A 12,072-nucleotide genomic window follows, 5' to 3' on the forward strand; every position below is an offset into this window, starting at 1 on the left:
ATATCCGAACACTCTGAGAAAGCAATCATACATTCTTTCAAAAAAGGGAGTTATATGGAATATGGACACAAGTGCGCTTGGGAGAAGGATGGGATGGATTCATCTTTGAGTATTTATTTCATATCGTGTTATGAATGCTGCTGTGGCGTCTTTTGATGCATTACTCTTGTAATTTTTCCTTGCATTACAATTGAAAACACACAGCAGACTAGCAAGATTAAGTCATTTAATCTAGCACTCATCCACAAAATGAAAATATAAGGGAAAGCTAGAAATGTGATTTCTCTTCAGCAGATTCAAAAATTTCATTAAGAGGCAATAAATTTGCCTTGTAAATTTCTTTTAGTAGTTACTAATTATCATCCCAGCCCTCCTACCAGTAAGGAGGTAACAAAGGAGAGTGTACAGGCAACATACTATGGCATTTGTTATTTACAAACCTTGAGATACAGGAACAAGGCAGCCCTTTAGTTACTGTTCATAAAAAAAATTATGAAGCACTGGCATTTTCTTAATATGAAGACGCAACCAGACAACTATCAGCAAACTGTCCAGTCATACACCACATTCACTCACCTTTCACCCCAAGCACAGTAAACTTCATATTTCATAGTAGGCAGGAGGAAGAGAGAAAAGCTCTAGAAAGTGAAAGGGTTAGATATACAGTAAGTTTTCTAACCATATCCCAGGCATGTACAGTACTCCCAAAATTCACTGCCATTGACAGGACGCTATCTAAACCCAGCTGGTAAACAAGCTTTCCACTCCTTCTGCCCATTGTCACTAAACTAACAAAGGCCAATTACCGGAAGAAAACAAATCCTTCCTCATTTCAGTCCCAACTTCACCACATTCCTCCAACTTTCCAGCTTCAGAAAATGCAGCTTATGGTCTCCACTAGCAGGGTTTATTTTCAAGCAGATTAAGCTCCATCTTTGCATCAGGTCCGTAAAGTCCTGCTTTTCATCAAAGCGCAGTCAAACCAAAATTGCATCGACAGTACATCATGCCAGCAGAGTCCAGCCAGGTATCCGAGATGGGATCGTATTTCTGTACAGTGTTCAGATAGGATGACCCCGAATGACCTCCAACTACGTAAAGGTAGTTATCAATTACAGCTGCACCAACTCCTATTGGAAAGAAAAAACCAAGATTGCGTGATCACCAAGTGTGGAAATAAGTAGCATTTTTGTTCCTAACTGGAACCCCCCCCCCCCGGAACCTGAAGGCTGAACAGACAAGTGTAAAGATGGGTGTAAATGAAGAGTCATTCTCTGTTCACGTCTTACACTCCTTTTTGACTCTTCTTGCACCCTCTCCTATGACAAAGCTATGCTCTTCTATCCCAATACTCCTTGTCAGGGAGACAGAAGAGAGGATGCATTACTGAGTCTCAACGTAAAATAAAATACAATAGAACAGTAACCACAGAATTGCTGAAACTCACTGAAAATCAATGAAAAAATAGAAGGTAGAGTAGAAATATTACTTCATATTATTAATACTGAGCTGTAAAAAAAATAAACTGGACTGTAATTAAAAATAGAGAAATAAATACTCATTCTTTCACAGAGCTGATCAAGTGATCTTCATTCATAGATGAAGTGCAACGCTCTGTAGACAAGTCACTGCAACTTTATTGCAGCTGCTGTCAGGTCAAACAGCAGTTTATTTCTGAAAGGGTATTCGATTAACTGCTGAGAGTTTTGTATGTCCCTACCTGTTCTGGGTTCCTTCATAGGTCGACACACAGTCCACTGATTTTGATGAGGATCGTATCTCTCAATGCTCGATAAGTGAGACACACCATTGTGTCCACCTACTACAAAAATGAAGCCCAGCATGACACCGACACCAAAGTTTATTCGTTTATCAGCCATTGAAGCGACTGTCTCCCACGAGTTTTTACTTGGATCGTAACGCTCCATGCTGCAAATACAAACAAACAACTTGTGAGGCTTGGATTTTAGTGACATTTGAATTTCACTCCACAAGAAGTCTGCATTTGTCAGAGGTACATCTAGTTCTGCCAACCAATACTACTACACACAGGAGTAACGCTACAGAGTGCTTGAGCTGACGGAAAATTCTGCGGCGTGGTTGCTTTGCACAATGCAATGGTAGCACTCAAGAAACTAAAGCCAGTGTTATCACCTCAGAAGCATCAATCCCATCCTAGGGTCCTTCGACAACACAAAGCAGCTGGAGGTTCTCAACAGAGGGTTGCCAAAAAGCAGTTTTAGCATATTTCATCCTGACACAGCGACTGCAGTTCAGGCACTTTTCTGATGTCCTCGTGCCACTACCCTGGATCTTTAGGTGACATATTGAAACAAAGCAAGGCTTTTCAAAGCTGGCCTCAGAACCGAAAGCTCTTTCAAGTATGACTGCTGCTATTCATTAAAAAAGCAACTCATGCAAAACTGAACACAATGCAGACCTGAAGTGTATCTATTTGGGTAACACATCAAATCAAAAACTTCCTGGAGGCTTGCCTGAAAACGACAGAGAGGAAAAAATATGGAGAGCATATCCTTCAGGAAAAGCAGCAAAGAGGTGGCTGATCAAAACACTAAGGAAAGAAGAGGCCTTCAGGGTAAAATGGAAATGAATTATCATCATCATTATTATTTTTTTTAATCACTGGAGCTGTACAGATGGTCAGTCATTAACACACTCACGGCACGTAGCCATTCCCTGCCCAAAGTGTAGCTTCAGTAGCACGAGGGAGCAGAAAAGAGGGGAAGAAAAAAAATCAGAAGAACTACAGAGTTGGAGAAAAGGTGCTTAATTACAGAGCAGTCAGCTTTCTTTTAATTCTAGAGCTTGTATGAGTGTAATGACTGTATGGCATGGCGTATTACTCACACTCTTAAAAAAAATTAAAAAAAATAATTCAATAAACCCAAAATTATTCAGTAAAAAGTAAATTAAATTTAAAAAGGCAAATAATGAAATACCAGATTCTTATAACTCTACAGGAGCTGCTAGAGATTCCTTTCTGACTGAGTAAGAGAGATGTGGCACAAGGAGTGAGGCTACTACAGAATTTTAATGTTGTTAAGAGCCTTCCCTTTAAAGGTACCAGCTTGATAAAGACATTTCCTATTGCTCCAGTGATAAGTCTTACATTTCCTGAAAGGAGGTTATCGAGTTTACGTTTCAAAGGCCTGTGTGCAGACTGAGCATTCAACTTTAGGGAACCACTGCTGGCAAGAGCAAGGGCTTGATTATCTTCCTTTTTTTATGGTCTGTGCAACAAGGCTGCAGTGGAGTGAGCACCCAGAGGTCCCGCAGTAACTCCTGGTACTCCCAATCTACTACTAAAGCTGATAGTTCTGTATGGTACAAAGATGGTATGGAACTAAGAGCGACCACACAGGACAATAGCGCAGCTTAATTATTCCAAGTCAAATTCCCATGTGAGGAAATCCTAGAGTCAACAGAAAACTTATAGAGATGGCTTGCTCGTCTATTAAGTATTTCAATTGCTATTACAGTTCATAATTTAAAATACAAGAAATTCAAATAATGTCACATTAAGTTTCATAAAATCCTGTCACAACCATACCAAACAGTTTAACTTATTGCTGTTTTGTATTTCAGTAATTTAAGAAATTGTTTTCATTTTCCAAGTGAAAACTACTTAGCTATACTTTTCTATTTGGAAACCAATCCTTTGCTTCACAAACTGTTTTATATAAAAACGTAATAAGTATAAAAAGTAAGTACAATTAATGACTAGTGCAATGTTGTTATACTACTCTGTTAAACAATTATTCTATCCCTTCCTGTAAGCGAGATTTTAATTTGCATTCTTTATTCAGCTATTTAGACTTGTAGTTTATTAATTTGCTTCCTGGAGGGACATACGGCTGATTTGTTCCCATTTTAATGAAGAGAAGAGAATACAAACGATTTCTTTGCGTAACTAAATGTCTCTGTCCATCCATAGAGAGCAATATGGAACAGAATAATTAAAGAGCATGCTGGTACCAGGAAACCTCTTTGCGAACGTAAGCTCTGCAGCAAGCCCACTTCTGCTCAGGAGCCAGACCGGTAACCACCATCCTGAACTTTACTAGTATCATTAAGTCTACTTTAAGATTCCACCTGAGGTATATATTTATTTTGCATATACTAAGCGTGTGAAAAATCCTATTCATTTCAGATCAGCGTTTTAAACGTTAAAGCTAACCACGCATCCTAATATTTTGCAGGCTTGAGGTACAAGGATTCACATAGCGCTGGCACGGTGCTGAGCAAGCCTCTCCGGAGAGCTCAGTGACTGAGGTGCAGCACCAGGACGCAGATACAAGCACACTACCTTGGGGCCTGAGCAAATAAGCCCACACTACACTGATCTGCTGAGTTAATCAGTTTGGGTGGCTACAAGGTCAGGTGTCTGCACCACCTTGCTTAGTAATATGTATATACATCTTTGTCTTTACCCCTTCTTAAGGACTAAAAAAAAAAAACCACCCCAAACAAACCAGCTCTGAGCTGCAACACGTGAAGGTAAGTTAAAATAAAGATTTCCCAGCTGAATTATCAGACTGATACTGCAGAACAAGGATTAATGAGGCCCACTGTGGATTACCAATCTATCTCAGAATAATTTTTAATTGGCTGCCGAACACAAGCTTAACAATGAGTTTTGCCGATTTCCAGCTTATGACATCGAGCTACACACATCAAAAGCACATACCTGTTCATATGGGCAGGACCATAACCACCAATGGCATATATCATTCCGTCCAAGACAGCTGCAGCAAAACAACTTCTTGTTTTGTTCATTGGGGCCACTAGCTGCCATTCCTTCACTTTAGGAATGTATTTCTCTACAGTTCGTAAATAAGACTGCCCATCATAGCCACCTAAGGCGTAGAGCTCTCCTGCCAGAACTACCACTCCCAGAGTACTCCGGCTCTCAAACATCCTTTCAAGAGATGTCCAAGTGTTCGTATCGGGGTCCCAGCACTCCACTGAATTCTCATGCTTTCGGTAACTGATGCCTTGACACACGTGGGTTGCAATCCCTCCTACAACATATATTTTCTGGTCTAGGACACATATTCCAAATTCATAGCGGGGAATGCTAAGAGGTGCCAGGCCTATCCAGGAGTCATTCTGGGGAAAATACATTTCAACACTGAAATAGAAAAACAAAGATTATGTGAGCAAACCTAACTGTGAAGTGCAAATGAGCATCAAGGAACACAGTCTTAAGAGAATTTCATATATCCCATCCGATGTTTGCTGTTTCTTCCAATAGCCCAAACGTAAGCTAAAATCAAATGCTGTTCACTGTTCTAAAGAGTTAAAAACCCAGGGTCTCACAGCCTAAAGTGCGATGCAGCAACACAGCAAGTAGCCACAGCGCCAAGTCTGAGACCTGAAATGATGAATTTTGAAAGTACAAACCAAGCAGACCGCAGAGAAGGCAGGACAGCATCGTGGATAACGCGAGGGAAGACAATACAGTGCTGATGCTACAGCAGCTTTTGGAGGTAGGCTGTGACTGGGGTCAGCTAAAAATACAAACCAAAGGGATAAGAAGGGTAAACTGAAAAAAATACATCAGAAGAGCCACAGAGATGGGAGGGAGAATGAAAGGGAGAATTAGAGAGGGGGAAGCACATGTCTATATATACACGTACAAACGTACGTTTAGAAAGTACAGTTTGTAGTTTTGTAAATACATATTTTACATGCACTGTATAATTTAAACGAAATGTCAAAGTAGAACAAACTAATTTGAGCAACCTGGTTTCGTGGAAGGTGTCCCTGCCCATGGCAGGGGGGCTGGAACTAGATGAGCTTTAAGGTCCCTTCCAACCCAAACTATTCTATGACTCTATGATAAATCTGTTTTCAAAATACTGTTTATTTGCATTTTCTTTCAATTATACTCAGTGTTAAGATATGGTGTCTCTAGCCTGTCACGTATAAAGACTAGTCAATCTACCTGAATAGTTTCGTTAATAAATTACTTAAATTATTTAAAAGAGTATCTGGTACACAGGAAATAAGATCTGTTCAAAAAATATGCAGGAAAATGAAGGCACTGGAGAGCTGATAGCCACTAAGAACCCAGAAGCAGGGATTGCTGAAAGACCAGACTGGCTCTTGACAGCAGCAGCCCAGTTAGAAAAGAGCAGTACTAAATATATTCTAAGTAATTTTGTTATGATGAAGCAGGGGTTAACTGTAAGTGAAAAACCAGCCTTCCTGCAAGTAGAAATGACAAGTAGAATGAGAATAGTGGAATTAAGGTTTCCTACTTCACAATTTTAATTGTATTAGGTATTATTTGTTTAATCGATCTGTGACTTTTTTTTTTGGTATGTCAAGAGCAATTGTTTAAACTTCAGTATTAACTGAAACAACAGTTTAGGAAAAACTAATATGAATAATAAGTTAAAGGAAGAGCAAATTTTTGTATGCATTAAAACATGGTTAATAGTAGTAAAGAGCATTTTTGTTTAAAAAAAATTAAAATAACCCCAACTACATTGGTATGTAATATTGTTACAATCATTGAAGCAGGTGTGAAAGAAACAGAGCTGAAGAATATCAGAGGATGACTTCATTCTCTCAAACAAACAGAGCTTTTATTAAGCACAAACCCCCCTTTATTTTTTAAATCTATAAGCCCAACAATTCCCAGTCCCAACATCTAGTTTACTATCGATACTTATTATCGGGAAAGTTAACTTTAAATAACTTTGACAACATCTCTAAACACAGGGAAAAAGATCATACAGATCTTCCCAGGTTTTTAAGTGCATGTATATATATGCATGGAACTGTCACAGAAAAGACTATCTCAGAGTAAAACGTTATCCCAGAGTTCAGCTGTAGAACTGGTTCGGGCAGTCTGCCTTAACACAAAACATTTACTGCATTAATAAGGGTACATTCAACATCAAAGCTCTATATGTGTATGAGTACGTATGCATATATATGCAGACCCACACATAGTTTAACTACCATTTCTGGAAATGTTAATACAAAGTTAAAAGTAAACCCAACCATACCAGTATGGGGAGGAAAGCTATTTTTCTCTCTATTAAGTTCCTTTTGCTCACATGATTAGCCTCAGGGATGTAACCAACTACTCTAGTAACTAAAGAGGAGGTTCTCTTTGAAAACCAGCTAAAGAACGATGGGCCCTTACCTGTTTCTGCCACCATGGATATGGATACCTACTCAGCAGCAGAGGCTAAAGTCACGATTACATTATGATCAAGAACGTGACATTGCTAAAAATTACCTCTTCGCTCTTCCCTGATTAAGTCTATTTTAACTCAGAAGTCCTTGGAATTATCAGGAAGCGTATTTTTCATATATTAGGTTAAATTTTATGATTTGATTGTCTGGAATAATAATAGATCAGGGAAACATTACGTAAGATGAAAAGACCTGAAAGGATAAAGTAGCAGCATACAAACTCTAATTAACCACTTTTATTAACCAAATTCTCAATCAACAGAATTAAAATGGTAAGATTTTATAGCTATTTGTGTTGGCACAAACAAAACCCCGTAACACTGAAGATTGCTCATGAAATCAAAAAGCATTTTGAATTCAGTGCTCGTCCTTGCTCAAAAAAAAAAAATCTACTTAAGGGTTCTTATGAAGGAAAGCAGTAACTACAGTCCTGCAAACCACAGCTCTTCAATGACTGTCTTAATCCTGACCCAGGGCGATAACAAACGTGCATGAACATCACACCACTCAAGTGCTGCAACAACTTTCCTCTTACTTACCTTTCCAAACAGGCGAACAGTCCAGCTTTTCCTCCTACGGCACAAAGAACTTTAGGAGCACAGCGAGGTCGTGTCATCAACATGGTCTGGTGGGATAGTCTGTGTTCAGGCATAAAGTGGTATTTTAGGGCCTCATTTAGCAGATGCTTACAAGTATGGTCATCACGAATGAGATGGTTTGCTTCGTATAACCTCGTAAGAAACTTAACGCTCAGCAGTGGCAACCGAACGCAATGCAGCAGCTGCGCTAAGTACTTCTGTCGCTCCTGTACATCATATTTGATCCAGGACTCTAGTGCATAAAAAACAGTTTCCTCTGTCACAACATTCAAGCAGTCATTGGAAACAATTTCATCCAATTCAGAATGCGTAAGCTCAAAAAATTCTTCCGTCTGACAAACATCTTCAAAGTTTTGACAAATGTACTTGTTAGCAGCCAGGTAGAGGTCATGGCAGCCATAGGTCTCTGCAAAACGAGAAATCCCGATGCAATTGCCAGGATCAAGCTGGCTTTCAAGAAATGCACAACACTCCTTCACTACCAGTTTGATCTGGAGAAGATTCGCAGCTGGAAGAAGCGACTCTACAGTGTCTTGCGAGATAAACACAGTTCCTGTGTAGGCATACTCCACGATGGCCTGCAGGGCTGCCTCATCGATGCACTGGAACTCCACCTCTGAGTTCTCCTTCTCGGAAAGGTTCCCAGTGAACATGGCTTTGAAGTATGGACTGATGCTGGCAAGCACCACTTTGTGGGCATGGATCTTGACATCTCCAACTCTAAGGATAATGTCACAGAGCTCGTGATGCTGTCGAAGGAGGTTCAAGCCTTGCAGAAGCTGTTCAGAATGCAAGTGGGTTAAGTTGGCAAGCATGTAGGTTGGAGACGACTGGTCCATCTGTGACAAACAGAATTTTTAACACATTACTCAGGGCTTCGTTTCAACAGCTTCATTACTCATGTTACTTAGACATGCCATACATAACATTTAAAAAATATTTTTCCATTTTTGCTTTTATCTTAATTAGGTTTATTACTTTCCAATTTACTTTTTCAATCCTTATGTACTATGCTTTTTCATGCAAGTTAAATCCAGGACAATCAGATGTTTATTAATAGTGTATGCTATATTAATCTTTGACTTAAAAAAAACCAACCAACCACCACCTGTTGTTTTTTTTTTGTTCTGGAGTAAAATGCATATTATCTGAAGCATTGAATACATGATAGGATCCTACATCAGATATTTGAGAGAACTGAACAGTGACTGAAATAAAAATAAATAGCGATAAATAAAGAATAGAACTGGCTTATTTGAGACAAAGTTTTCAAAGTTCTTAAACAACTTTCTGCTATTCGCCTTGCAGCCTACTCACTGCTACTGTGGGCAGCCAAGCCCTGCCGCACTTCCCCTCCGACCAATGCTGCGGGCTGGGCCCCACCAGTCAGCAGGGACGGGCTCCCTGTTCCTCCTTCCTTGCCCAGAACAGCAGAGCCCCTCCCTCTGCACAAAGAGGCAAAAAAGACCTACCAAGCCAGTGGGGCCCTGGGTTGCAAGAAAAGGGGTGCTGGAGCCAAGGTTACTGTACGCTGAACAGGCAGAGGAGCACAGCAGAAGGGGAAGATTCTTGCCTCACCTCACTGAGCGGCTTCCACCGTAAGAGAAAATACCCAGCGGACATGCCCTGGCCCTCTGGAGAGACCAGACCTGGGGAAGACTGGGAGCTGAGCCTGCCTCCATCACCAAGAGGCGAGGGGCAGGAGCTGGTGAGGTGCTTCCCAGGGTGAGCAAGGGAGCGGGTCCCAGGTGGACAGGCTGAGCATCCTGTCCATCACCATTTCCACACCTCATGGCACCGGCAGCTCCCCATGCTTCCCAACATCACTAGTAAGGGCAAAGAGAAGGATCCTCCTTTCTACCTACGGCTCCACAAAACCCCCAAACACTTCCAAAAAGTTTTAGTTTGCATCGTGACACTTGAAGGCACTGTGATACCTGCTCTAATTTCAGTACCATTAAAATTCAAATGGTGCTGCCCACCACTACCTGTTGGAGAAGCAGTTCTGCAGTTCTTTATTCAGACTGAATTATTATCCTGGTGAGAGGGTGGAGGGTATGAATGCGTCAGGATCCTGGACCAGGAGGAAACATAACTATTGTTCTACAGAGAACACTGCAACCATCCAATTTCTGAACTGAAAAGCTCATTTAATTCTGATTTGCTAAATGACTACACAAAATTCAAGATCCCACTTCTTTTATCTTATTATTAAGAAGTTCATCATTTTTACAGCTCCTTAACTGACATCTAATTTGCAGTGAGCCTACTTATAAAGTGCTTAATCTGAAAGAATAAAATTAGTTGCCACCATTTAAATACAGAACATAATAGCACTGATAAAAGAAGCGAAGGCTTACATCTAGGGATAGAAAACCTCTTACCCATTAAAAGATAAGTAAGCTCATCCCTCTCCTATTACAACCCTATACTGGAAAAAAACCCCCACCATATCTAAAAGAAAGTATTTTAAGCATATTTGCAAAAGGCAAGATTCCATACAACAACATTTTCCATACAATATTTTTGCAGCACAAATTATATGGGGGTTAAAAAAAAAAAAAAGGGCTGTTCAACAGCTTAAAACACTTTCTTTTCCTTTTGTGTTTGCGCTCAGTTCATAACTTGATTGTACATACATGCAGAAATCATGACACAGGGTAACACCACACGGAAGGAAAAAGGAATGGTTACAGTTCAGACGCAAAACCTGTAAAAACAGTTATAAAAAACCACATTTATGTTATTCCGCAGAAATAAAACTTTCTGTACCAACTTGGTAGATATGCCTACTCTTGTATCTCACATACCTCCTGCATGGCAATGCTCGCCCACACCACATATTTGCATGTATTTATTTTATTGTTGAGCAGGAAATCAGAAGCTGGAACATTAACCAGCCCTGAAGAACGTATGCTAGTCCATCAAATTGTGCTCACAGAATCACTAAAGTTGGAAAAGACCTTTAAGATCATCAAGTCCAACCATCAACCCAACACCACCATGCCCACAAATGGTTGCCCCTAGGCTCTGGACTATCAGGTCCTTTTCACAGTCTGTAGCTGAACCTTATCGTGAATAGCAGGGAAAGAGTTATCGGAAATAAAAAGGTTAACCAGAAACATAAATACCGAAGCTCGCTTACTGAAGAACTACTCTTCTAAAACCTGTGCTATGTGACGATGCTCAGTAAGCGATGCAGAACAGAGCGTTTTCTGTATGTGAAAAGAGCAGGAAGAGCTCCAGGCACTTTTCTCTTTCAAGGTAGTATTTAAGCGCTCGCCAGTTCCTTATTTAGACCACAAAATGGCTGGAGCCGGTAAGCGACTTGTCTAGTTTTGGTACTCACTAGAGAGCATAAAACCTCAAAAGTGCTCGCCCTAAGTGCCGAGCTAGCTTTGCTTCTAACCACCCGACACATCACAAAACACACCTTCTGCATGCCAAAAAAAGTGCAAGAAATAATTTGCAAGCGTAAACTGCCTTGCATATGAAATTTTATGCCCTCCACGCCGTTGCGCTCAACCCTTGTGTTTCAGCTCCAGTCCCAGCCTGTTTCCCGGGGCAGAGGGGCGCAGGGCAGAGGCGAAGCACCCTGCACCCGAGCGCAGGGCTTAAAAAAACCGCAGCGCCTTTCCCTCCCTGCCACTTCCTCCGCAGCCGCTCTCTGGGAAGTCCGTGGGACGGGGATCCTCAGCGCCTCTGCACCGGCCACCCCGCCGACAGCTCCGGGACGGAGCTGACACCCTTCCGCCGCCGCTCCGTTTTTACCAATATCTTTCCAGGAAGGGCGGCAGCCCCCGCCCGAGCATTTGAGGCCGCTCCCACCCCACGGCACGGCGCCGCTCCATCCCGCCCGCACTCCACAGACCGAGCCGGGGAACAGCAGTCCCCGCCGCGCTGCAAACGGGCGCGGCAACGCTACCGACACCGAGGCGGCCGCGGCCGGACCGGACACAGCCGCTCGGCCGCGGGGCCCCGCTCCGGTGGGGCGGGGCCGGGCTCACCTGAGGGCGGGGATGGCGCAGGCCGCGGCGAGGCCCGGCCCGCGGTAGCCGCCACCTCGCTCGCCTCCACTGGTACGGCAGCGCCCGGCAGCAGCACGCGTCACTTCCGGCCACCACCGCCCCGCGCCCTCTCCCAATCAGCGGCGGGGAAGTGCCGCGCACCCACAACCCCCCGGGCCCGGGCGGTGCCACTCTCCACGCCGTAGGGGTGGGGCGGCGGGTCCGCTTCACCG

At 42.3% G+C, this 12,072-nt stretch overlaps 1 protein-coding gene across 1 annotated transcript; it reads right to left on the reverse strand.

Moving 5' to 3' along the window:
* Positions 1-654: 654 nt before the first annotated feature.
* KLHL28 (kelch like family member 28) lies at positions 655-11,854 on the reverse strand. The gene is made up of 5 exons (XM_059819401.1): positions 11,840-11,854; positions 7,773-8,671; positions 4,709-5,152; positions 1,721-1,929; positions 655-1,130 (listed from the first exon to the last, which is right to left on the reverse strand). Exons 2-5 carry the CDS (start codon positions 8,669-8,671, stop codon positions 967-969), a joined length of 1,716 nt encoding a protein of 571 aa, XP_059675384.1. The 5' UTR covers positions 11,840-11,854; the 3' UTR covers positions 655-966.
* Positions 11,855-12,072: the final 218 nt, after the last annotated feature.

This window comes from Gavia stellata, chromosome 7 (assembly GCF_030936135.1).
Source record: "Gavia stellata isolate bGavSte3 chromosome 7, bGavSte3.hap2, whole genome shotgun sequence".
NCBI classification, from domain to species: Eukaryota; Metazoa; Chordata; class Aves; order Gaviiformes; family Gaviidae; genus Gavia; species Gavia stellata.